Source organism: Neltuma alba, unplaced genomic scaffold, assembly GCF_004799145.2.
Source record: "Neltuma alba isolate B1F8T4 unplaced genomic scaffold, ASM479914v2 tig00012467_pilon, whole genome shotgun sequence".
Taxonomy (NCBI): Eukaryota; Viridiplantae; Streptophyta; class Magnoliopsida; order Fabales; family Fabaceae; genus Neltuma; species Neltuma alba.
In genome coordinates, this window is record NW_021636943.1 from 203,991 (window position 1) to 228,092 (window position 24,102).

At 36.6% G+C, this 24,102-nt stretch overlaps 4 protein-coding genes across 5 annotated transcripts; 2 read left to right on the forward strand and 2 right to left on the reverse strand.

Annotated features, from left to right (window-relative positions):
* The first annotated feature begins 966 nt into the window (after positions 1–966).
* On the forward strand, positions 967–4,113 carry LOC114727380 (uncharacterized). The gene is made up of 6 exons (XM_028914091.1): positions 967–1,680; positions 1,842–1,955; positions 2,108–2,188; positions 2,555–2,727; positions 2,981–3,077; positions 3,567–4,113. Exons 1-6 carry the CDS (start codon positions 1,375–1,377, stop codon positions 3,681–3,683), a joined length of 888 nt encoding a protein of 295 aa, XP_028769924.1. The 5' UTR covers positions 967–1,374; the 3' UTR covers positions 3,684–4,113.
* A 737-nt stretch (positions 4,114–4,850) lies between these two features.
* On the reverse strand, positions 4,851–11,000 carry LOC114727369 (uncharacterized). 2 transcript variants are annotated; one of them, XM_028914075.1, is made up of 5 exons: positions 8,608–10,999; positions 6,823–7,815; positions 6,366–6,591; positions 6,017–6,159; positions 4,851–5,378 (listed from the first exon to the last, which is right to left on the reverse strand). In XM_028914075.1, the coding sequence occupies exons 1-5, from the start codon at positions 10,648–10,650 to the stop codon at positions 5,118–5,120; spliced, it is 3,666 nt and encodes a 1,221-aa protein (XP_028769908.1). In that variant the 5' UTR covers positions 10,651–10,999; the 3' UTR covers positions 4,851–5,117. The 2 variants fall into 2 exon arrangements, with proteins under 2 accessions (XP_028769908.1, XP_028769909.1); XM_028914076.1 differs by having other exon boundaries at positions 5,118–5,375; positions 8,608–11,000.
* Positions 11,001–18,198: 7,198 nt separating this feature from the next.
* LOC114727387 (uncharacterized) lies at positions 18,199–19,624 on the forward strand. The gene is made up of 3 exons (XM_028914099.1): positions 18,199–19,050; positions 19,218–19,271; positions 19,376–19,624. The coding sequence occupies exons 1-3, from the start codon at positions 18,231–18,233 to the stop codon at positions 19,426–19,428; spliced, it is 927 nt and encodes a 308-aa protein (XP_028769932.1). The 5' UTR covers positions 18,199–18,230; the 3' UTR covers positions 19,429–19,624.
* An 846-nt stretch (positions 19,625–20,470) lies between these two features.
* Positions 20,471–23,961, reverse strand: LOC114727381 (pentatricopeptide repeat-containing protein At5g48910-like). Its single transcript, XM_028914092.1, has 2 exons — positions 21,122–23,961; positions 20,471–20,970 (listed from the first exon to the last, which is right to left on the reverse strand). The coding sequence occupies exon 1, from the start codon at positions 23,547–23,549 to the stop codon at positions 21,651–21,653; it is 1,899 nt and encodes a 632-aa protein (XP_028769925.1). The 5' UTR covers positions 23,550–23,961; the 3' UTR covers positions 20,471–20,970; positions 21,122–21,650.
* Positions 23,962–24,102: the final 141 nt, after the last annotated feature.

Below are 24,102 nucleotides of genomic sequence, written 5' to 3' on the forward strand. Positions count from 1 at the left end.
CTTAAAGAGTATGGGGTGATTCCTAACATGCCCATATAGTTGAAATGTGCTAGTTTGTCTGCTATTGGAATGGCAAGAAATCCCAGTCATCATGAACAAATAAAGCACGTAGATATTGATAAACACTTCATTAAAGAAAAAGAAGATGCAGGGATTATCAAAATATTGCATGTCTCAACACACGATAAGGTTGCAGATCTATTCACTAAACCATTAGGAAGATCACTATTTGAGGAGTTCAGAGGAAAGTTAGGAATTGATTGACATCTATTTGCCAGTTTAAGGGGGAGTGTTGAAGGCACTGTGGGCCTAGTCCAATAGGAAGGTCCATTATGTCTAATTATTAGCATATATCATTAGGTTGATTATGATTCAGATTATTAAGCAATTTTGATTAGATTTGATTCTCCTTTTAATGTTTCTTTGATTCTGTAAATATGGCTTATCCGAAGGGAAGATTATAACTTAGGATGTGTGCTTTTAAATACTGTCATTAGCTACTGAATAAAATGCAAGTTTTCTGGGCAAATTATCCTACAAATTACCTAACTTAGGTAAAAACTTCCAGCAAATTTTCATTTTAACCCATCTGGTTGGACAGATCACAGAACATCGTAGAGATATGAGGCCATCCGTTTCCCGCCTAAGTTTTAAGCGACTGAAGATATCAATGTCAGCATTTCTAATGCAGGTGGCAAACCACTTTCCTTCATTAGCACACTCAAGATTTTCCCAGTTGGGTTCAACTTCAGCTCTGAGCAATGGAAATCTGCATTGTTAGCCAACTTGTTAGGCTTGAATCTATTGGGCATAAAAGCATCGGAGAACTCAGTCCCGAGCTCCCGGCGTGTAGAATTTAGGCGAGTAAAATAAAAATCTCCGAGATATGCCAATAATGGAAGCGAGGGGATAAATATAAATATCTCATGCAAACTCCAATCCGACAAGATGCCTCTATCTTTTTCTGCTGGACCCCAAGCACAAAAAGTATCTGAACCCGCTAGATTGTTTCTGGCTGCGAGTCTTTTGCAACCATCAAAATTTCGTTATTTCAGACACGATCCGCGGGAAATCCTATCTTTTGCTCCCGATCTCATGTCTTCAGTCATTTCAGAGCTCCATCTGGATAATAATAATTCAGCAGCCAGACCCAGAAGACGTTGCTAAACCCATCGCTGTCCAAAGCAGAAAACCGCACAACGGACAAAACGTGCTTTTACTGACCTGAACCACGCACTCTTGTTCGAAAAGGGAAATAAAAAATCTATTTTGATCTTGATCCGACTGGATTACTAGCTGTATAGTAAAGCTGCCTACGCGATTTCTGGGAGAATTCAAAATTCTGATTGTTGCCAGTATTGTGGAATAAGGAAAATGCAGTTATTAAGCGTCCAGAGTTTCTTGGATTTACGGGCTCTGGGTCCCGGAAGCTTGGGTTTCGGGGAATCCCAGGCGGGGTTGAGGGTGCAGTGGGTGGATCCCAGAAACGTTAGGAGAAGAAATATGATCGCCATAGCGTGTGCTGCTGCAGAAAGGGATGGGAATGGCCCCAGAGAGAGTCGGAGTATGAGTCAGAGTCAGAGTCAGAAGCAGAGTCAAAGACCGACCGGTTCGATTCCCTCTTTGTCCCACTCCTACGCCCTCTTGAAGCAGCAATTGGAAGTAGCTGCGAGATCCGAGGTTAGAGTTATTGATGAAATCGGTCTTCCAATCTGTGCAACTTGAAAGGAAGATATAGAAAATAGAAGCGGCAAGGATTCTGTGTGTGTGGGTTTAGATTATTAGAATCTTCATTCTCACGGAGTGGTGATCTTGAACAATTTTGCGTTTACTTTGGATAGGATTACAAAGAAGCGGCAAGGATTCGAGATTCACTAAAATTGTTCGAGGAGGAAGAGCCAGTTCTGCATCTGCGAAGATTGATGAGGGAAGCGATTGCTGATGAAAGGTTTGAGGTACCTAATTTGCGGATATTACATGCGATTTGGTGGTTAATTCGAAGTAAATAGCACAGAAAAGACTACCTAATTCGATTTAAAAAAAAAAAAGGCTTGATTTCAAGTCCTATTATTTTTTTGATAAACTTGTTTAACCTTTTTCTTTTCAGGATGCAGCTAGATACCGAGATGGGCTAAAAGATATTGCCCCCCACTCTCTATTAAAATGTTCCAGTGATGCCACAACCTCGGTATGTGTCTTCTGAAATTTTCTAAGCAGAAATTGTTATCCATACTATAATGAGTTTACCAGTCCCCAAGATCCTTTCTTGAGGGATTGATGTTCAATAAAACAAAAATGAAGCTGCTTTTGTAAAATTGTTTTTCATGCTAATTGGTTCAGATTCGGGTAGCTCCTTTCCTCAATTGATATATGTTGGATTTTCGTTGTGTGTGTGTGTGGGGGGGGCGGTGGGTTGAGGCATTTGACCCCTTCTACAAGAATGTGTTTAATATGAAGGGAAAAGCGTCAAAATCTGTATTGTGTTTGAGGCATCAAATGCTTGTAAACAAATAAATCTCCAACTCTTAACATTAATAAATCTCGACTTATTTAGGGAATAAGGGTTCAAGTTAGCAGTGCTTATATAGAGGGCAGAAGTCGACCTTCGAAAGGGATATACTTCTTTGCATGCAGAATAAGAATTACCAATAATTCAGACCTCCCCGTTCAACTTTTTAGAAGGCACTGGATTATAACTAATGCTAATGGAAAGACAGAAAACGTTTGGTAAGTAAATTACTTTTCTCTATGCTTTATTCTCAAACTTTCCGGTTACATTTAATTTTTGCAAAAGTAGAAAGAAGTCTATCCGCTTAGAGAGCTGTGTAATTTTTCTTCCCTATTTTAGTAGTTGATCACAGACTCTTCAGAATCTCGAGCAAAATAATATATATCCTATCTGTTCATGTAGATTCAAACAGACCAAATCAACAAAACGACATTCAATCAATCAAATAAACCTCTATATTCTTTATGACAGGGGGATCGGGGATGTTGGTGAACAGCCAGTTATACTTCCTAGGACTGGTTTTGAGTACTCCTCAGGATGCCCGTTAAACACCCCGAGTGGTAGAATGGTAAGGAAGCTTTTATTGTTATTTTGAACAGTTGACCCTATTGACTGATAAGAGCTAATTTAGCTTCAGTGTCCATATACTATTGTTTGTGGTATATGGTAATAATAAGATTAATCCTTTTCCATCAGAAGACGTCAAAAGTTCATGGATATCGATTTCTGTGCTTCATCCGATAAAATCATTATTTAGAATCACTTCTGGAGCTTCACTTTCCTGGCTTTAGAAATAAACACACGACATAAACTCGAGTTTGCATTGGGTTTCAAACACTACAGAGGGCTGGTCATGAAAATTGGAGCAGGAAGGCTAAAGAAAAACTCTAAACGAAGGCCATTGAACGCACAATCTTCGATGTTTATTTGATGCAGTAGAAACTGCTACACGGCTATGTTGTTCAATATCGAAATTTGGATGTTTCTCAGTAGTTTTAAATCCATTAGTTACATCTGCTTTGTTTGGTTCATGATTTATGCCAACACTATAATGCAGGAAGGTGACTTTGAGATGATCTACGTCGATAGAAGAGGCTCATCCCCATCATTTAATGTGGCAATTGCTCCCTTTTCACTCTCTTTTCTCGGAGATGATGACGGCGATACCATGTGAGATTGCAAACGTAGCTTCCCCAGCATGAAATGGGAAGTAACTTTGTCAAACGTTCCCAAGCAGCTTAATTATTTGCCTTTTTTTTTTTTTTTGCGATAATTATTTTGCATTATTTAATTGTGAAGTTATTAAGTTGTGAGGAATAAATACCTCAGTAAATTTTAGGCCGAGCTGAAGAGGATGCTGTCAGATTGCCCCGCGGTTTCTACAATTTCGCAGAACTTTGATAAATGAAGAACGGGTCACCTGGAAACGATCATAGAGGGCGAAATTGCAACGGCTGCTTTTCACACGGGATGTATTATATATTATATTGTGAATTATGGTTAGCTGATTTTTATGCTGTTGATCCTTGGACAAAAAGAATTATGTATTGCTGAATTGATTTATTGAAATCGCAAGGTTGAAATCAATTGTAGATGTTAGATTATATTCTGCTCTGCATTACCTCTACCTCAACAAGAACGAATTCATTTTGCAAAGGTAGGAATACCTATGTCTCAAACAACCTCAATATGGCAGCGTGTTTATGTACTCATTGTCTTTAAATATAATACATATTTATCAAAATTACACAAATAAAAAGTTTTTCTATGTTTGAATGATTTTAAATTCTTTTCAAATTTATCTCTCAACTTACTACTTATCTGGTTTTTAATATTAAAATTACTTATTCAGCTCAAAAAATATATTAAGATTATTTAACAAATTTTTTATTGATTAAGAAAGCTATATAAATTATTTAATTTTAACAAATGTGACGTAATCTTTTTAAAATACTTTTATGTAATATTAAATTATATCAATTTATAAATTAAATAAATTAATTTGAGAAAAAAAAATATAAATATAAAAGATAAAACAGATTCAAGTTATATTCAGGACTGACATCGCATGTTTTTCTGCTGAGTGATACAACCTTGAATGCTCTGCTAAGTTTCTGAGTTCGATTTCATTTACTCGTTCACTTCCAATGCAAAAATATATCAAATTTCTAACCTGAACTGGTTTGTCCGTCTCAATGTTCCCTGATTTAAAAAATGCTTCATTTTCCAATGGACATTAACATGCGCTTCACCAGTGAATGATTCATGCTCAACAGCCCAGTTTTAATTTCGAACAACTGGCCATGAGGATCCATTAAACGAAAATAATGCTAGTCCCGTCTGAGAATCTGATAAAAGCTAGAATTTTATTCAGCAAGGAATTTAAACAAAATTACAAAACAGGCGAGTAAGGACAAAACTGGATGCTGAGATCCACAAAACTGTACATAAATTTTTATGTTGCAAAGAATAACACTAGCAAAATAAGAAATAATGACTGTGCGGAAAAATTCTGATCACTGCACAAAACATCTTTACATGCAACAAACGGTGAATGGCTGAGCAGATCAAGATGAGATATAGACAGAACCCATCAACGTACTGGGGTTCATAGAGAAGTGCTAGGTAAGGAACCCATCAAGATAATGTCTTTATGATCCCTGGTCTTGTGAGGATCTTCCTTGGTAAACAAGCCAGATAGGAATCCGGATGACGACCCATAAGAAAGGCCCCTCCCTAAAAAGTATGAACTTCCTCTTGTTTTATCCAATCTGAGGAGCGCCCCACAGGTACAATTGGAGAGCTTTCTGAAGCATTGCTTATGGAATACTGACTGACAAGCTTTACACCTTTCAATCTCATCTTCCTGCTGATAAATTTGGTCTCAAATTAGGACGACATTTTTCATTCATTCAGACAAACTCAAACGCATAACAGAAATGAGGTAAAGGGCGGGGGTCCCCAGAAGGAAAGCACTGATGGGACTGACTATGAAGCTCTCCGCAAAATAAAGAAACATCTCGATGAAGACAAAATGTGGGATACATTGGACGAATTTTCACTGCATGGGTAATTTTTATAGAAAATAAAGGAACTGGCTAGACAGGAGCCTCAGAGCTGTCCAAAAAAACACTGCCACCACTAACTCGTTGCGAAAAGCATCCAAAGGATCTCTGTTTATTGGCTTTACATGTCGGAATTATAATCACAAGAAGGGCCTTATTTTGAAACAATTCAGATCCCTTAAGAAGCAATCCTCACTTTATCTATTCAGTTGCCTGAAGTTCATAAAAATATCTGAATTGAAAGATTTTTCAGACTAGCTACCACTGCCACTCATTATCTAAAGCACATCCTGCACTTAAGAGGTGCCCCATTACAATTAAAAAAAGATAGGCAATTTCTTCCAAAGCCACATAGTATATTTCATTTCCGGGGACAAAAAAGGAACATTTTTTTCTTTTTTAATACTGTCCAATATTATCACAGCTAAAGGTAGAGACACACCTGGAAAGGGAAAATGAGAGAAGACGGATCGCCACAGTCTTGTCGGGCACTGCATGGAACACCAACATCACAGCATACGAGGCATTGATCAGTGATGTGTTCCAGGATTTTAGATGACAAGGTTTCAACCATAACTGGCAGGGCTGCATCAACAGATTATTACATCAGGGACACTCAAGGCAGCAAAACCACTTCAAAACTAAATATTGATCAGAGGGATGACCAAGGTCTCCACATTTAACAAAAAGAGAGATATGCTAAACATATAGATGTGCGTGTACGAGTACATAAAAGGTGAAGTTAACTTCCATTAGAGGCACAGAAAGCAGTTAGTCAATTAAAAGCTAACCAGCAAAGGCTCCTTTGGACAGATCAATAAGATCTCTCAGAGCAAAAAAGTCATTGCTTTCAACAAGATATCTCCGAGTCCCAAGTCCTCTGTAGATAGACCTCCGAAATGGGCATCGGACAAATGGAAGAAGAGTCCTTATTTTTTTCCTGACGTTCATAACATGAAGCAAGGCTGGGACCTTTGACAAAAGGAACGGATTAACTGCAGTGACACAAAGCATGGGCTGCAAGAGAAAATTCATTTAGAATAGTTAACGTGCTAACATGCCCAGAAACAAAAACTAGAGAACTATACAAGTAACTTCTAAGCATTATTAGAGTCTCACGTTGTTTGTTGTCTATTTGTGCTTATTAGAGTTGGGGGCTCTATCAGAACCTCTGATATAAGCATGCACATACCTGAGAAATAAAAAAGATGCTATCCATAAAATGCAGTTGATAGATCTTAACATTACCTGATCATGTATAGAATCCAGATAAGATTTTGCCAGCTGAGAAACTGGATACTGAGTAAAATCCCACTGATGTAAAACTCTGGCTGGCAAGACAGCAGTGTCATTTGTATGGCAAGAAGAGCAGAATAATTGACCACTGTACTCACAGATTCGGGGCTTTCCCCATCCAAAGGTCTCAACAAATCCCCGAATCAAAGTTTTTCCATCATCAAAATGCTTATGACATCCAGCACATGTGTTATGTTGTGCTTCTAGCATCTGTTTCATAGATTTGTTCGGTGGAATTTCAACTATAAGTGATATGGTCTTCCCTAACGAGGAAAGGTTTCCATTATTTGTCCCTCCCATTATAGAAGACTGAGCCACCAGTGGACTCGATGCAGGCGGACTGGGACATGAACCTTGAGGGGACAAAAACCAAATTAATGCACTTGGAGGACTTGAATAAAACCTGGTGTGGAGAATGGATTGTAAGCACTCTTGAATGAGAACACTTCTCTGCACAATAACATCGGGAGATGCACTTCCAAATATCTTCTTGGATTCTTTCTCAACTGAAGACCACGGCAAAGGTAAATCCCATCCGTGATCAGAAAATAAGGTTTTTATCTGACGGTGAAGAGTGAGGAAATCACGGTATCGTCTTTCAACCTCCCACTGACCTTTGCTGCTCCACACTTTTATTTTATAGACAGTATATTCCTTCACCCCCAACAATCTTTCACTTAAAGAAACATCTCCTCTCTTCTGCCTGGCACCTACCACTTCAATCCTATCTATTCGCCCAGGGCGCTGAACTAGAAGATAAGCATCATCAGTACCAGAAGTAGATGCTGTCAACCCGCCATCTCTTAAAGGCATGGAAAACTGTGGCTCATGATATCTATTACCCTGAGAAAGCCTAACCCCAGGAGAATCAACAGAATCTAGTAAAATTTCTTCCATTTCATGGACAACCTCATCATAAAATTCATTTGGCTCAAAATTCTCTATCTGCGACATTCAGTGAAACACAAGATCCAAGTTATAACCATTTGCAGTGAATAATTATTGCCCTAACAGGCAAACGTTGACAAGAAAGGCTTTAATTTTCAGAAGGTGAAAAATTTAAAAGAAGAAGATATGCATAAAACAAACAACTCCAATTCCACTGAAAAACCTAGAAACACTAAAGTACTTGCAAATAAAATCATTTATTTATAAAGACAACATAAAATTGCATCAGATGTTAGAACCACAATTTAAAAAATGAAAATCAACTACGACTGCGTTACCATTACTATTGCTGCTGCTGCTAAGCATGACTTGTTGACTTGTTGAAGTCAAAGATAAGTCAACGGATCTTAAAATTTACAAACTAGTTCATCAACAATGACAGAATCTAGAACTGATTTAGCAAAATGGTTAAACCAGAACAAAGGTTAATGGACAAACATACTACAAGTCCAAAATGTTTCTCAACAACAAAAATACGAATTGAGCTCCACACACAAAATAAGAAAGCTTCTTGGATGATGCATCCAATGCCATCAACATTGAAAAAATTATTTGATCGTACCAACCACAGCAAGTTAGCTGACAAGTTCGAATTTTTATTTGTCAGCCAAAATGTCTTCCAAAAATTTTTCATATATTTGGCTTCAACTAGAATTGCCATATGAAGATCCCCATCAAGTTTCAAACTAAGTTGTATTCTGAATCCAATTAAAACGGCAATTATATAGATATTGGCAATAATCCAGGAAAGTGGAAGATGACCAAATGATAGATAATGGCACTGCTCACCTGAGATGTCTGTGGACTTTTCTCCGGCAGATTTGTTGAGGTGAAGAAGCTCTCTATTGATTCCTTCATTCCATAATTCGAAGAAATTCCACTTTGCTCTAGATTCTTTGAGGAATCTTCTTTCATATTCCCAGGTTGTTTGGTTGAACTGGAAAGTCTATGTTCAGCTTCACTTTCAGAAAAATTGTCAAACTTGAACTTAGATTTATCCGGCTCTGGGTTTTCTACGTGTTGAACAACACTAATGCCAATAGATTTTTCAGTGTTCATGTGCTCATTCTCCTTTACAATTGTTCCACCACTGGCAACATTCAAATCCCTATGCTGAGGAGCCTTGTCTGCCAGTGGGTCCAAATCAACATCATCGGCCTTAGTGCTTAAACCAGTTTCAGGAAAATTATTTTTCGCAACAATAATCTCTCTCACATCTTCTGGATGCGATATGACTGTACCTGGAGGCTTGCTTGAGGCACTGGAAGAACCTTCTGCTGTGTTAGTAACCTTATCAACTCCCTGAACTGGACAACAGGCTGCAGGAAAGTCTCTGGCCGCTTTCACTTCTTTGGGTTCACCAAGATCTTTTATCTCTGTAACTTTTTCAGTAGACATGACCAAACCATTCTTATCTTTCCCTTCTTCATTTTGGCCTGCAATTGAAATGCCTGTTGATCTCACAGAACCAAACTTTATTACATCTTTGTCAATTTCAGGATTCTTCTCTTTTTGACTCTGAAATACGTTAAACACCTGGGCAACTTGACCATTTCCCTCATTTTCTAGCAGAAAATCATCCAGGTCTTTTGAACCAAAAGCTACAGAAGAGTTTATAAGGAGGGGATTCTCATGTTGTACTTCTGACTCCTGAAGATGATAAATACTTCTTGATGAACAATAATCATTTTTGTTGTCATCATCACCACCATAGTTGCATATTGAGTCCTCACCCTCTGAATGCTCACAATTGGAAGAGTTCCTGTCTTGTTCCCTTTCTATCACCCCCTCATCATTTTGCAACTTAGATTGAGCATCAAAACTGTCCAATTCACACTTTTTATCAGCTGGACCTGATAAACCTCCTTCTCCAACTGTTGTTTCACAATGAGAACCCTTGTCATCCACATTACTTGATGTATTCGTCTGAGTATATCCTGCATTATCCTCTGCATCACTAGACAAGTAAACCTCGGCACTTTCAAATTCATTACGTCCTTTAGACCCTTCGGAAACTTCTACAGCATGATGCTGAACAAAATTCAGGTCCAAATTCTTATCTGATTCGTTAACCCCCATGAAATTTGATGCATCTAGCATAGTCATAGTCAGTTCGTCATTATCGTCACCGTAGAATTCCAATCCACTGGAGCCGTAGTTTGAATTCTGTTGGCTTCTGATACTCTCACAGCCAAACCCAGTTCTGAAATTTCTCTTACCATCCGACACACTTGGAGTCGAAAGCCTCTCAACTTTACGATTCATCTCAACTCCCTTGCGTGAATTGAAATTCTCCAAGCCATTACCTCCCTTCGAATTGCTTTCTAGTTGGTTAATCTCCATTGAACTCGATGCATCAAGCATAGTCATAGTAAGTTCATCATTATCAACACCGTAAAATTCCAATCCACTTAAGCGGTATTTCAATTTCTGCTGGCTTCTGATATTCTCACTGCCAAACCCAGTTCTGAAATCTCTCGTACCGTCCGACACACTAGAAGTCGAAAGTCTCCGATCCCTGTGATTCATCTCAACTCGTTCAGCTAAACTGAAATTCTCCAACCCATTATCACCCCCAATCCCGACACTTTTTGCGGACCCGAAATCGTATTCTGGAAAATCGTTGAAAACTGTGATCGCGCTACACACACTCGGTGTGCCCATGACTGAGTTCGCGCTACAATAGCGGTCGAACTCGGACTCTCCGCACGATGAATAACTTGATGATGGAAGAGAAGCATCGCCACGGTCCGATTGCCGAACCCGCAAGGGAGGGAACGAATCCAACGGATCGGGGGAGGTGGCGTCACGAGTCCTCTCCCCGTTGCTCATTTGAAACGCCACTTATCATATAATTCAAAACTCGAAAACAAGGATTAAGGAGAAAACAAAACCAAACCTCCGAGATGGCTCCGGTTCTCCGAAATTCACGGAAGCATAGAGCAAGATTCGCAGGATTCAAACGAGATTTCAAAATAGAAGGGACGCCAAAAGTCCTTGAACTGTAGGTAGCTAGAGACACAGAAGTTAGAAGAAAGAAAAAGAAGGCATGACGATGCAGACGAGTAGGGATTGTGAAAATTAGTTTTTGGGTCTGCGTTTAACATGAGCGGAGCGGAGAAATTTTCAAAACTACCATGAATAAAAAAATGACGATTATAACGCTTGTATAACTACCAATCAACTCCGACTGGCCTGTCTGAAAACAGTCAACAGCACTCAAGAAACACAAAGCCTGGATTAAGAATTCCCATTCAGATCCCCGCACGACCAATTTACCTCCACGAGGCACGCAACGACAATTCCACATGTATAAAGGCATAACCCATGTTGGTCAATTAACAAATCCAAAAAATCCTTCAAAGAGATAACTTATTTATTTTAATTAATGAAGTCTGCCAATACCTCATTTTTAAATAGTAAAAGTATAAAAATAAAAAATAAAATTGTCAAAAATAAATAAGCAAAATTTGTTAAAAATATTCTCCATTAAAACATTTGTTGTTCAAAAGTAACTGAGTTGTAGAGAATGGGAAAAACATTTTCACATGACTCAATATACATTGCATACATGTGAAAAATAGTTTTGTCCACTCAAGATATGCTGTCCCCACTAAATTCAATTCTTTTTAAAAGAAATTCATTTTTTTTCATAAAACAAAAGAAATAGAAAGTATAATATGAACCATGTGATTTATAAACAATAAATTATGGAAAAAATATTTTATTCATTACTTATAGTAGTAAGCAATACCATCTTATAATTTAAGATGGCAAAACACTCTAGAAGTAGTGTATCAATCCGTTCATGAGGATACCGTAATTTTATTTGTGAAACATGTATGTATATAAATTAATACTACCTCAAATCTTTAATATAAAAACTCATTTAACTTTTATTTTGATCATAAATATAAAATCCTAATTCATTTTATGTTTCATATTTATTCATTTTTTTCGAGGTGGTCCTTGTAATAATGATAGTTCTAATCAATACACTTGATTAATAAAGATATTTTAAGAAAAACAACACATATTTATTACAAATAACTAACTTAATTAGTTTTCTTAATCTACTCAAATTGGTCAACTAGTTCTTATATTAAAAATCAGAGGTAGTATAACTTATCGGTGGAGTTGGATCTAGAAGAAAAAAAGTAGTCTCTTATATTGTACTATTCCAGTCCTTACTATAAGACCCATTTAACTAATTTGATTAAATCAAAAAAGTCAGGTAAGTTAGTTAATTATAAGAAAAGTGGCATTTTTTTTTAATACACCATAATCATCTTTCTTAATACCCCTCTCCCTCTTCTACTTGAATATGGTTGAGGGAGTATCTATAAGGGTAATTTAGAGAAAATTGATAAATATGAGAAATGAGTCTTATATTTAAAACTAAAACAAACTCAAGAATTAAATCTTATATTAAGAACCGGAGGAGTAGTAAATTAAGATTTGAATTCTTATTAAAAAAGATAATCACATTTAGTATTGAAGAGTGTAATATTACCTCAAGAAAGAGATAGCTCAATTACATAAAGCTTCATTTTTTTTGGACCCCGGCGTAAAGCTTCATTAATGTGTGTCCCTCACCATATTTGTCCAGTCAATTAAAATTCATAATCATGGACCAACCTTCATCTTCTCCTGTGGATAACCCAACTCGCCTTTCATCATACGTTATAATTATAAAATCTCATAGTATATAAATAAGATCTTATAATTAGGATCGGATATTTTGTTTTGTTTTTGGTGAGATTGGTGAAATTACTGAGAAGTTGAAGGCGACTCTAAACAAAATTAGAAGAAAAAACCAAGGAAAATATGAAAAACAAACACCGTCGCATATAGGAACCCAAATCTGTTATCTTTTGCCGTTTTAACAAAATGTGGCTATCATTTAAATTTAAAATAGTTATTAAATAACTTATAATATAAAAATGCGAATTATATTTGAAAAAGGTGTTTTTATATTAACTCTCTGCATGTCTGTCTCTTACTCTGTCTTGTCTCATTCAATAAAATTAAAAGTTAAAAAGGAGTAAGAATACAAAAGCAATTAATGGTACTATAGTTAAAAAATGCTTATCAGATTCTTAATATATAACTTAATTAGAAATTTAATATTGGTCTTAAATATAAGATCTATTTTTAATATTTATTAATTTTTAATTTTTTAAATTATCTCTATTAATACTTTTTTAAAACAATTAAATACAATAGTAATAATTTAGCAATACACCTACATATTTTATAAAGTGAGTAATACTTGCTACTCATTAATTCCACGCATACATCAATTCTACTGTTTTATATATTTAATAAAATAATTTAAAACATTTTTTAAAAAAATATTTTTATGCAAATAGCTATTCAATTGGATTTTTTACCTCCGAAGAATAGCACAATAAGATATTAATCTTATTGTCTTTTTTTTTTTTGCTAGAAAAACATAAACTTCTATTTATATTTTACCCAATCAAACGGACGCTTCCTTAATAGAAAAAAAAATTCATCTGAGAAAAAAACAAAAATTATGAGGGAAGATAGGGGAAAACGTAGAAATGGGAAGAACCATAAACATAAACTTCGAAGTTCTATAGAAAATTAGAAATTGCCGTGAGAATCAACCATGGAGGCTAACTAAAGGCTTAGAAAGCTGAGGCATGCCGTTGGTCAAAATAGATTTCGTCACCCCATTTTTAAAATAGTTCCCTAACTATTTGTCAAAGTTTATTAGTATTTTGTGTTCAAAAGTTATCCAAAATGAAACAACGTGAACGCATGAAGCTCTAATAAAAATAGATTGCTTTATCCTTTTGACTTCTTTGCATTGTCGTGTATTTTTGGTAATTTGGGATTTTCATTTTCTTCTTTCAAGGCAAAACTATTAAATATTACCCCGCCACGATCATCATTATCAACAGAGGTAATTATAAATAGAAGCTAGTTTGAGTGTTAATCACTTTAATAAGAACTCCAAACTTGCCAAATCTTGTAAATAATGTGACTCAACTTTCAAATCCTTGTTGTGAGTTCCAACTTGATCTGTCATATGAAAAAAAACTGCTACAAATTGGCCTCACCTTGCAAGCTTATAATTTGTGGGTTTGAATTATCAATATCAATATGGTGGTAAGGATTGGCCAAAAAAGACATCAACATCGTTAAAAAATAAAAAAGATATACTCCCTCAAGTTATAATTATAGAATCTAGATAACTAATTTTTAACAATTAAAAAATTAATTTAGTTATTTATAAAAATTGTTATTGATCGATTTTTCTAAAATATTTTATTTAGTCATGTATAGTGCAAATAATCTTCTAATAGAAACTTCCTTGTGCAATCAGTAAGGAAAATTTAAAGGAAATGTTACGAATTTGAAAGGATAAAATAGATTTGAAATATTTTATATAACATTAAACTAAACACGCCAACTAGATCCTCTCTTTAAAACAGGAGAGAATACTACTCCTTCGATCCTTAATATAAGAATTAATTATTGAGTTAATTTTGATTCAAATATAAAACCTATTTTTCATATTTATCAGTTTTTTCTAAATTACCCCTATAGATATTCCCTCAATCATAATCAAGTAGAAGAAGGAGAGAGAGTATTAAGAAAAAACATTATGGTGTTTCAGGAAAAATGTGTCACATTTTTTAAATTAACTAACTTACCTAATTTCTTTAATCTAATCAAATTAATTAAATGGGTCTTATATTAATGACCGAAGCAGTATTTACAAACTCTTACTGAACATCACTTCATTAAGGTTTTCGACACACTATCTGTGGCTTACATGCTCACTTCTTCTTTTCAGCAAGGTTGTGCTTAGTCAGACCCCTTTTAATAGCTTAAAAATTATCAACATTATGGGTCATTAGTATGAGTTGGTGTTTCGTGATAGCGTCCTCTCTTGGCATCTCTTGATTTATCGATGTTGCTGAGTAGTATTTACTCTTGCTCTTTGGGATTTTGAGCACTGCCTGATTTGGTGTTGCTGCAGTTGATTCAAGATGGGGCTTAAGCTTTTGGCTGGTCTTTGAAGTGCTGATCAACTGTTGAGCATACTGGTTGAAGTTCTTATTTTATCTATTTCAGATATTGTTGGGTTAGCGTCTATGTTATGTTGTTCTAATGTGTTCCTGTTTTCAAACTTTAAACTTCCAATCTAGAATCAACAGGTGGTTTTATATATGGCTATGGCTTTATTATTTTATTAGTGAAATAAATTGACTTTTTATCTCAAAAAGAGTACAATTTACGGACACATGAACCATATACGAGTGATGTGCCAAATTGAAATGGGACCAGCTGACCTGAATTCACCCATGCGCTTCCATTTCCTGTGTAATAATTTTTAGGGCCTAATCAGGCTAGTTTTGTCTCGACCTGATACATTTACGGCAATATTTATTATAGTTGAAAAGATTATATTATTCCTATTATTAAAAAGATGAAAGGATTAATAATTCTATAATAATTCATATACTTAATTAATGTTGATATAAAAAAGCATATGAAGGATGAGCACGAAGTTTTTTTTCTTATTTGATATATTAATCGTAAGTCTATAATTGCCCCTTCTGTTCCTGTGAAAATTTAACACACATCAAATTAAACGAGATGTTATTTTTACCTGCATCAAACAATATGTTCAATCCTTCTTTATAGAACTCAAAGGAGGTGTAGAGAAGGAATCACTTCGAAAATCTGAGGTAACTGCAATCGATGAATCCAGATTTTTGAAGAAAAGTTGTTCTTCAATTGAAAAAAAAAATTAATGGTTTTATGTGAGATAATATATTCGTTAAGTTTAGTCGAGCCTGAAATTTTAAAGTAGTGCGATGGTCATAAAGCCCGTTTAATGGAGACAAACTAAACCTAAGTTATGCCAACTACCCAATATCTTTTTTTTTTGCCTGAACCAACTACCCAATATCTAATCATACTACTTCTTTTTGAATTAAAAAAAGTTTAATAACACTGCATCATTTTTTATTTAAATTTAGGTGAACCTATATGGCACGTGAATTTCCAAAAGGTAATCATATTATTATAGTGGTAATTTATAAAATCAGGCTATTATAAATTTTATATTTTAGTACTAAAATGAGATGGGTCCAGTTTAAGCAACATGCTGAATTTTTTTTTTAAGAAGCATTCAACATCTTAAATATTTAGTAATTCATTAAGCACCCTAAATTAATTTTTCAAGATACTTCTTGTTGAATGAACCACAAAATATTTTAGAGAACTTGACATATCTCAAAAATATTTTAAGTTGCTTCTTAAACTTTATCTCAAATGAGATTGCCCATGCGATGATGATAGAATATTTTTAAAATAGTTTTTCAATCATGATTTACAAAAAACAAAATAATATGTAATAAGAGTTTTTTTGTTCAACTTATGTGAATGTGCTTAGGGCATATTTGGATTGTCATTTTAAGTTGCAAAAGTGCCTTGGAGTATGTGAGATTGAGGTTGGGAACTTATTCAAGTATTGTGAGTTGTTTGGGAGGGCTTTTAGCCCAACTAACTTTTAAAGTAAAAGTTGGATGTGTTTCAACGTTGACGAAAGATGATTATAAGATGAGAGCGAGGAGTGTCTCAAGGTGGGTTCTATTTTATTTTAATAAAAATAAAAAATTACTTCAAAATACTCAATAATTATATTTCCTCTTATTCTATTTATAAAGTAAAAAGAGAAAGTTTTTTAATTTTATTTATAAGTAATTTGATTAAATTTTTAGCATGAATGTATAATTTTATCTTTTATTTATTATAATGTAGATAGTTATTTTTTTGAAAGTTATATATATTAAATAGAGGTAAAGTTGGGAAGTTGTTAAACTTTAATAGAGAGTTAATACAATTTGATGTTTTTCTTAGTCTATGTGAAATGAAACAAGCTAAAAGTGTCTTATATATAGGACTAGAGAAATATATTTATAAAACTGTCCAAAGAAAGAAAAATGAAATAATAAATTTGGAGAAAATTGGAAAAAATTCTTCACTAAAAATTTAATTGGTGAGAAAGACTCGATAAATTTTTATATGCACAGGGTAGCGGCACTTTACAAATTAAATTTTTATAAAAACCCTTTAATTTAAATCCTTTTTACCAATTTAAAATTCTTATTACAATTTTCTTATTAACAAATATTTTTATTTTATAGTTATAATTTTTATTATTTTTTAATGATTATCACATTAAAATCATATAATATAAAATACTATTATTCAATATAGTTCATATTCTTTTTAGTCTTTTTATATATAAATTTATTTTCTTATTAATCATCCAAACAAATTTTAACTTTTTCAATTGATTTTTTTATAAATTTTAATATAAACATAAATCATACTACACTGTTTATTTTTATTCTAATTTAAATTTACAAAAATTAGTTGTTTGTCGTCATTAATTCAAACACAACCTTAATAGTTGCGCAACCTGTTCCAACAGTTTGAAATCAAATGTCATTTTTAGTTTTTGTTACATAAATGAGAGATTTTATCTCCTCTGCTCGTGTTTTTTTACGCCACACTTCCATCTTTGCTCGCAACGTGCATTTATTCTCAGTGTAATGTAACATACGGATTAGAGTATATGAGGCATCATTTTAAACAGAGTCTTGCAACAGAGAAGGTCCAGACTCTATATGCCGCCACCATTCAACTAGCTAGTCGACATCTATGTGCGTAAAAAGCTCGGGGGGAGAGAGGTGTTTCTTGAATAAAATGAAATCGAACACTAGCTAAAACAATGTAAACAAGTTCAAAATACAGACAACCTCTCTCTCTCTCTCTCTCTCTCTCTCTCAAGATGCAAAAAATTGATTATTCCAACTAGATTGTTCAACTTACTTATCGTATTTTATTGACTCAGTAAAGAAGGGCTGAGAAATCTATAAATGTGGATTTAAATTTTGGATGCTTGAGCATCACCCTGCTTCCCACATTTCTAATTTTCAGATATCCTTTTCTTGGCACTGACGGTTTCTGTCTTCCTTCGTGTCCTTAGTTTGCAAGCTCACTTTAAATTTGGAACCTCCTCACTACCATTAGTCATCAAGAAGCAATACTATAATATTCGATTCTAAAGCAGCCTAACCAACAAAGCCATCAATATCACCTTAAAGAACTAATTCTTCCGACACAGCAAAAAGTGGAAGGAAAACCCATAAACAATTCAACCCAGATTCCTCAACACTAGCTGCATCTACCATGCATGGTTCTCTCTGTGGGTGTATGTGTGAATACAAAGCCACCCAACACTGACACCTTTCTCATCATCAAATTATTTATAAGTCATAACCAAGGCAAGCATATTATCTTCATTTTCAGGCAAGCGTTCACTCAATACTTAGTCCTTTTCCTTCAATCTCCAGCCAGTCATGCCCATAGTGTTCCTTCTTCTCTGTCTTGTCTTCTTAACCGATCTAATCCCGTTAAGCTCCGGTCATCCTCACTCGTGCCGATCATATTGTGGAAACATAACCATAGACTACCCATTTGCACTCCGATACGGATGCGGCCACCCTGGCTTTCGCGACCTTCTCTTCTGCATCAATGACGTCCTCATGTTTCACGTAAGCTCCGGATCATACAGAGTCCTGGAGATAGACTATGCTTATCGGGCCCTCACTCTCCACGAGCCTCACATGTCAACATGCGACAAAATCGTCCTCGGAGGACGTGGCAACGGCTTCTCGGTGGAGCCGTGGAGGCAGCCCTACATGAATCCGACAGCCGACAACGTGTTCATGCTCATAGGATGCTCGGCGGACTCTCCTTTGTTCCAAGGTTTCCCAGGGAAGCACATGCCTTGTCGAAACGTTTCGGGGATGAGCTGTGAAGAGTATTATGGGTGCCCAGCTTGGGACATGTTGGGCCACAAGAGGGTGGGCCCAGAATCGTCGTTCTTCGCCTCAGGCCCACCCGAATGTTGCGCAGTGCCGTTTGAGATGATTAAGGCCATAAATCTGAGCAGGCTTGGGTGTGAAGGGTATAGCAGTGCCTACAATCTGGCTCCATTACGGGTTGACGGGCCTAAAGGGTGGTCTTACGGGATCCGTTTGAGGTATTCGGTGCAAGGAAATGATGGGTTTTGTGCCGCGTGCGAGGCGACGGGCGGCACGTGCGGGTTTGGCTCGGACGGCATCCGGCAAATCTGCATGTGTGGGGATTCCAATTCGACGTCCAACTGTGATTCAGGTCAGTCATACAATTGAATCTTAAAAGAAAATTTCCGTCCTTATTGTAAAAAGTGGTACTATTTGAATCTTAAAAGAATGTGTAGAATTTATTTATTTATTTTGAATCTCATAGATATTTTTTAAGAATTTAATTTTGAAGAGTATTCTTTACTTGGTGATTTACAGTCAGCTTATATTCATCGGACACAGCAAAGCCTATGATGATGAAGATGCTTGGAGGTGAGCATGTAAATAATTATCAGAGGGTGGTTGCTTCATATTTTAGCAAACTATCATGTGGCTATTATTAAATGGGGATCTTTGTTTTCTAACAACTTTTGCAGAACCATTTGCGTGTATGCTGCTATGGATGACAGTGATCTGGATCTGGATTTGAATATTGGCCACTGCCTGAGAGTATTTAACAAAAGTGGAATCAAACCACACTTTGTAAATAAATGCTTGAGTGAAACACAGAAACAGAGAATAGGAGTTTTTTGGGGGAGGGGGTGAGAGAGAGTTACACTTTGTTTTTGCATTAGTTCTCTTCATTATTGCCTGACTTGCCATTCTATCTATTGCCTTTTCATTAGTTGTCTTCAATCTCATATTCCAAATTAAAACATATAGCATCAGCTACTCAATTTCTTTACATTTTACACCCAAAAATAAACACTCAATAGATTCACCTTCCTTTAATTTTGTTAAATTACATAAATCTCTCTTTTATTTAAAAAAAAAATAATCTTACATATTATTACCAAAACCAAATTTCGTGTGCATGATAATCGGACATCTCTTGGCTCATTCATATTCAGAATGAGAGGCATATATCCAGCGATTAAGTTTGAAAAATACACAAGTGATTGAAGCATTCTTTATCGGTGCAACCTCTTTCACTCCCTGCAATTGCATAAATGTGATGGGAAAATGCGACTAGCATTACAATTGTCATGAAATGAAAATAACAATAAATATCGGTTTTGCCAAAAAAAATAATAATAAGGATCGGTTTACTTGCATTTGAGACATCCTTGCATATATGTTCAGGATCTTCAGAGCATTTCCAGATTCTTGTGCTTCACGTGCCAAAGACACTCCTTCGCCCAAGTTCCTTACATGGCCACGGGTCAGGACACCTGCTGCTGCCTTGGGGACGTAGCCTTTTTTTTTTAAGGGCATAATGAGAACAAAATAGATTTTTCAGTTCATGTGCATACAGAGCGCAAGATGAAAAAGGACAAATAATAAAGAATCAACGTTTACTTCAACATCAATGAGACAGTGCACTGAAGCAACAAGAGGGATGGGGAGAGCGGTCAAAACTAAACTACTACTATGGTCCTCCTGGTCGGTATCTGAGGTGTTCCGCAGTGGAAGTTCGAGGAAACATTTATGAAAGAAAAGCCAGTTTTCAATTAATTCTGATGCTCTAATTTGTTTCTCTGGTTAACCTCCATAACTTCTATGGTGGAAGTTTAAGGGCAACGTTTTAAAAAAGAAGAATCCACCAGGATAAGCCAAGTTTCACTTCCTGATGTTTCAGAGCCATGACAAGAAAAAGGAGGCCAACCTTAAAAAATGTGCAAGAATTTTGAACGTAAGAGGAGAAAAGAGCAAACTAAAACCAGGCGTAACAAATTCGGTCTCAAAGATAAGCATCTAATAAGGGAGCTTGAAGCTCGTGGATCATACATGCGTACATATACATGCATGCACACAAACACAAATTGAGGTTAACCTTTTCTCATCAGTTAGTGGTGGCATCTTCTAAGCTGCTTAAAGATTAGGAAAGAAAAAGCTACTCACAGCACAAAGGCACCAGCTATGGGCCTCTCCCTTCAGCAAGGACCCGCTTCAAAACCTCTGCATTCTATTCTGGACCACCACCTTTCAAGCTATCAGGGTTGCACCAAGGTGTACGGAACTCCACTAATTGCTGGGGGGAAATAGTTCTCACATATCAGTGCATTCAACTATCCATTCTACATAAAAGATCTCTCATAGCACTCATTTAGTTGCTAGTGTGTCGTATCAGAATACTTCACAAAATATAAGATGTACAAAGCCATTATTTATCGCACGCTTACATGGATCAAATAGGAACTTCTCAATCTTTTCTGGAGTGACATCAAGTATCACACCATGATTCGTGGGAAACATACAAGAATACCAAAATCCGGAATATCTGATTCAAATACCTACGTCGACCAAATAAACAATCTCCAGAGTAGCAATGAAATCAAGAGGTTTAACCAAAAGGACTCATTTCATCCAAGCCTTCAGAGCGGACAACCAAAGCTCTTTTCATGCTAAACCTTTTAAGTGCCCCAGCCATTTTGAAGACCTATCCACAAAGCCAAACCAAAATTCTTTTCATGCCAAATCTTTTGTCCTCGCTGTCAAGCTTTGGGGAACCCTGTGCTAAACAACACCTCCGCATTACTATAGGCTACCAAAATTATCCAACTGCTAGGAAGAAGATAGACTGGTTCTGACTGTAGTTCAGAGACCACATAACGTATCCATCTCATCCCATTCCTGTTTGCCAAGGGACCTAGTCATTTGAATATGTACTCAAGCAAATGAACAAGAGATCTTTTCTCTTTTTCTATTTCACTACCAAAAATCATCACAAGAGCATGTGCCTTTTCTGAAATGATGGAACCGACTACGGTCACGCACAATAATTTCTCTCCGAACAAGTTGAGATATCATCTTTATAGCATCATGGCAATCGTCACAAACTCGCAGGTTCTTTACTATTCTAATTGTCGTTCCTGGGCTAGTACTAATCAGCCCAAATGCTATGGCCAACCTCTCACTGTGAATGGATAACGCATCCTCTTTTTCTTCTTCATCCACATTATGTACCACAAGATCTGTCCTAGGTTTGTATCCACCTTGCTTCAATTTCCATCTTAATTCTCTAATCATTAAATCAATCTTCTCTGACTGAGGATGTGAGATCAAGTCTCCCATGAAGAACTCGTGAACAGTATTATCCACCTCGATCCAACTACACCCAGGTGTTTTTATCACTCCTTTGTCTCGCATTCTCAACCTACACTTAGCTGCATCGTCTAGCCTTCCCTTTGAAGCATATATATTAGCAAGATAGACATAGCTTCCAGAGTGGTCAGGAGCCAATTCAAGAATGCGTTGAGCTACGCGTACACCTCTCTCTGCATCTCTATATTTCCTGCACCCGCCAAGCAGTGCACCCCAAACTAAGACATTAGGCTCGATAGGCATTGAGATAACCAAACTCTCAGCTTTCTCCAGACGACCAGTGCGGCTAAGAAGATCAACCACACACCCATAGTGTTCAATCTTAGGCGCAATTCCATACACTTGGTCCATCATATGAAAGTAGTCCAGCCCCTCATCAACCAGTCCCGCATGAGTACATGCTGTTAGTAGCCCCATGAAAGTTATATCACTTGGCCTCAATCCATTTTCGATCATTTCTCTAAAGCAAATGAAGGCTTCATTTGCATGCCCATGCATTGCCAAGCCAGTGATTATAATAGTCCACGAGGTCACGTCTTTTTCCTGCATTGAATCGAAAACATGCCTAGCATCTCCTATGCATCCACACTTTGCATACATATCAGCCAGTGAGTTCCCTAAAAACAGACTCAGCTTTATCTTATTTCGTTTTATGAATCTATCAATCCACTTCCCTAAATCAAGTGCTCCGAGCTGTGCACAAGCAGACAATACACTAACGAGTGTAACATCATTGGGCACCAGATTACTTTGTTGTTGCATTTGGTGAAATAATTCTATAGCATCAGAATATTTCTCGTTTTGGGCATAACCAGAAATCATTGCGTTCCATGAAACTACATTTCTCTCTGGCATTTTATCAAAAAGCTGGCGTGCTTCGTATAACTTGCCCATCTTTGCATAGCCACTAATCATCGTCGACCAAGAAACCATGGTTTTCTCACCCATCCCATCGAAAATCCACCTTGCCTGATTGATGTTTCCACTTAAGCAATAACCAGAAAGTAAAGTGTTCCAAGATACAATATCTCTATAAATCATCTTATCAAAAAGCACCTGAGCAATCCCAAGCCGACCCACTTTAAAATACAAATCCACAAGCGAGTTACGGACAAAAAGGTTTGATTCGCATCCATATTTAGTGACCATGCAATGAACTTTTTCACCTTCTACAGCCCAGGCGAGTCCAGCGCAAGCCTTGAGAACGGAAGTAAACGTGTATTCATCTGGGTTTGGAGCACCAGGCGTAAACAATTGCTTGTTAAAGTGATATACGGTATCGTGCCAGAGATTGTTCTGAGCAAATGCTTTGAGAAGGGCATTGTAAGCGAAGATATTTGGGTTTGTAAGGTGGTGCGTGAAGATTAAAGCACCGTGGTGAGCATTGGCGCGGGCGCCGCATACCCCTATGAGCTTAACGGCGACAATGTTAGGGTCAATAGATTTTGCATCGGCAAATACAGGGAAGCCGAGAAGCTGGGCCTGAATTTGATACAGGTGACGCATGGTTAGCTGTGTGTCGCATTTAAGCACCAAGTGAATGGATTTGGAATAGTTGCTGGGATGTATTAAAGCCAGGGTGATTATGATGTTAGAGCTAATTTTCCACAAATTGCAACAGATTTCGATCACCGAGATTAGCTCCACCAATTGTGCCAATCATCCGAGGCTTGGAAGGAGCTTTGTAAACGGAAAACCAGAGGAGAGTTTATGGGATGGTCCAGCAACTCAGTTGGCACATCAGCATGCCTCATTAAAATGAGTACACCATATCAACTTCCCATTGACGCAGGAAGTGGCTTCGAATCAGCAAGGTTAGAGCAGTGCCTATCATCTGGCACCATTACGAGTTGATGATCCGGGTGAGGCATCTGGGGCAAGGGAATGACGGGGGCCTTGTGCAGCGTGCTAGGCAACAGGTGGCACGTGCCGGTTTGGCTCAGACGGCATCAGGCGGATTTGCTTGGAGGACTTCCAATTCAACGTCCCACTGCGATTCAGTTCCGTCGAACAATTGAATTTTTTTTTTTTGATTGAATCGAACAATTGAATTTTAAAA

Coding starts and splice junctions, on each gene's coding strand:
- LOC114727380 (XM_028914091.1), top strand. CDS start 1,375: ATGCAGTTATTAAGCGTCCAGAGTTTCTTGGATTTACGGGCTCTGGGT. Junction 1,956..2,107: donor TTGCTGATGAAAGGTTTGAG/GTACCTAATTTG, acceptor TTTTCTTTTCAG/GATGCAGCTAGATACCGAGA. Junction 2,189..2,554: donor CCAGTGATGCCACAACCTCG/GTATGTGTCTTC, acceptor CGACTTATTTAG/GGAATAAGGGTTCAAGTTAG.
- LOC114727369 (XM_028914075.1), bottom strand. CDS start 10,650: ATGAGCAACGGGGAGAGGACTCGTGACGCCACCTCCCCCGATCCGTTG. Junction 7,816..8,607: donor AAAGTCCACAGACATCTCAG/GTGAGCAGTGCC, acceptor TGAATGTCGCAG/ATAGAGAATTTTGAGCCAAA. Junction 6,592..6,822: donor TGGATTCTATACATGATCAG/GTAATGTTAAGA, acceptor TTTCTCTTGCAG/CCCATGCTTTGTGTCACTGC.
- LOC114727387 (XM_028914099.1), top strand. CDS start 18,231: ATGCCCATAGTGTTCCTTCTTCTCTGTCTTGTCTTCTTAACCGATCTA. Junction 19,051..19,217: donor GACGTCCAACTGTGATTCAG/GTCAGTCATACA, acceptor GGTGATTTACAG/TCAGCTTATATTCATCGGAC. Junction 19,272..19,375: donor GATGATGAAGATGCTTGGAG/GTGAGCATGTAA, acceptor CAACTTTTGCAG/AACCATTTGCGTGTATGCTG.
- LOC114727381 (XM_028914092.1), bottom strand. CDS start 23,549: ATGCGTCACCTGTATCAAATTCAGGCCCAGCTTCTCGGCTTCCCTGTA.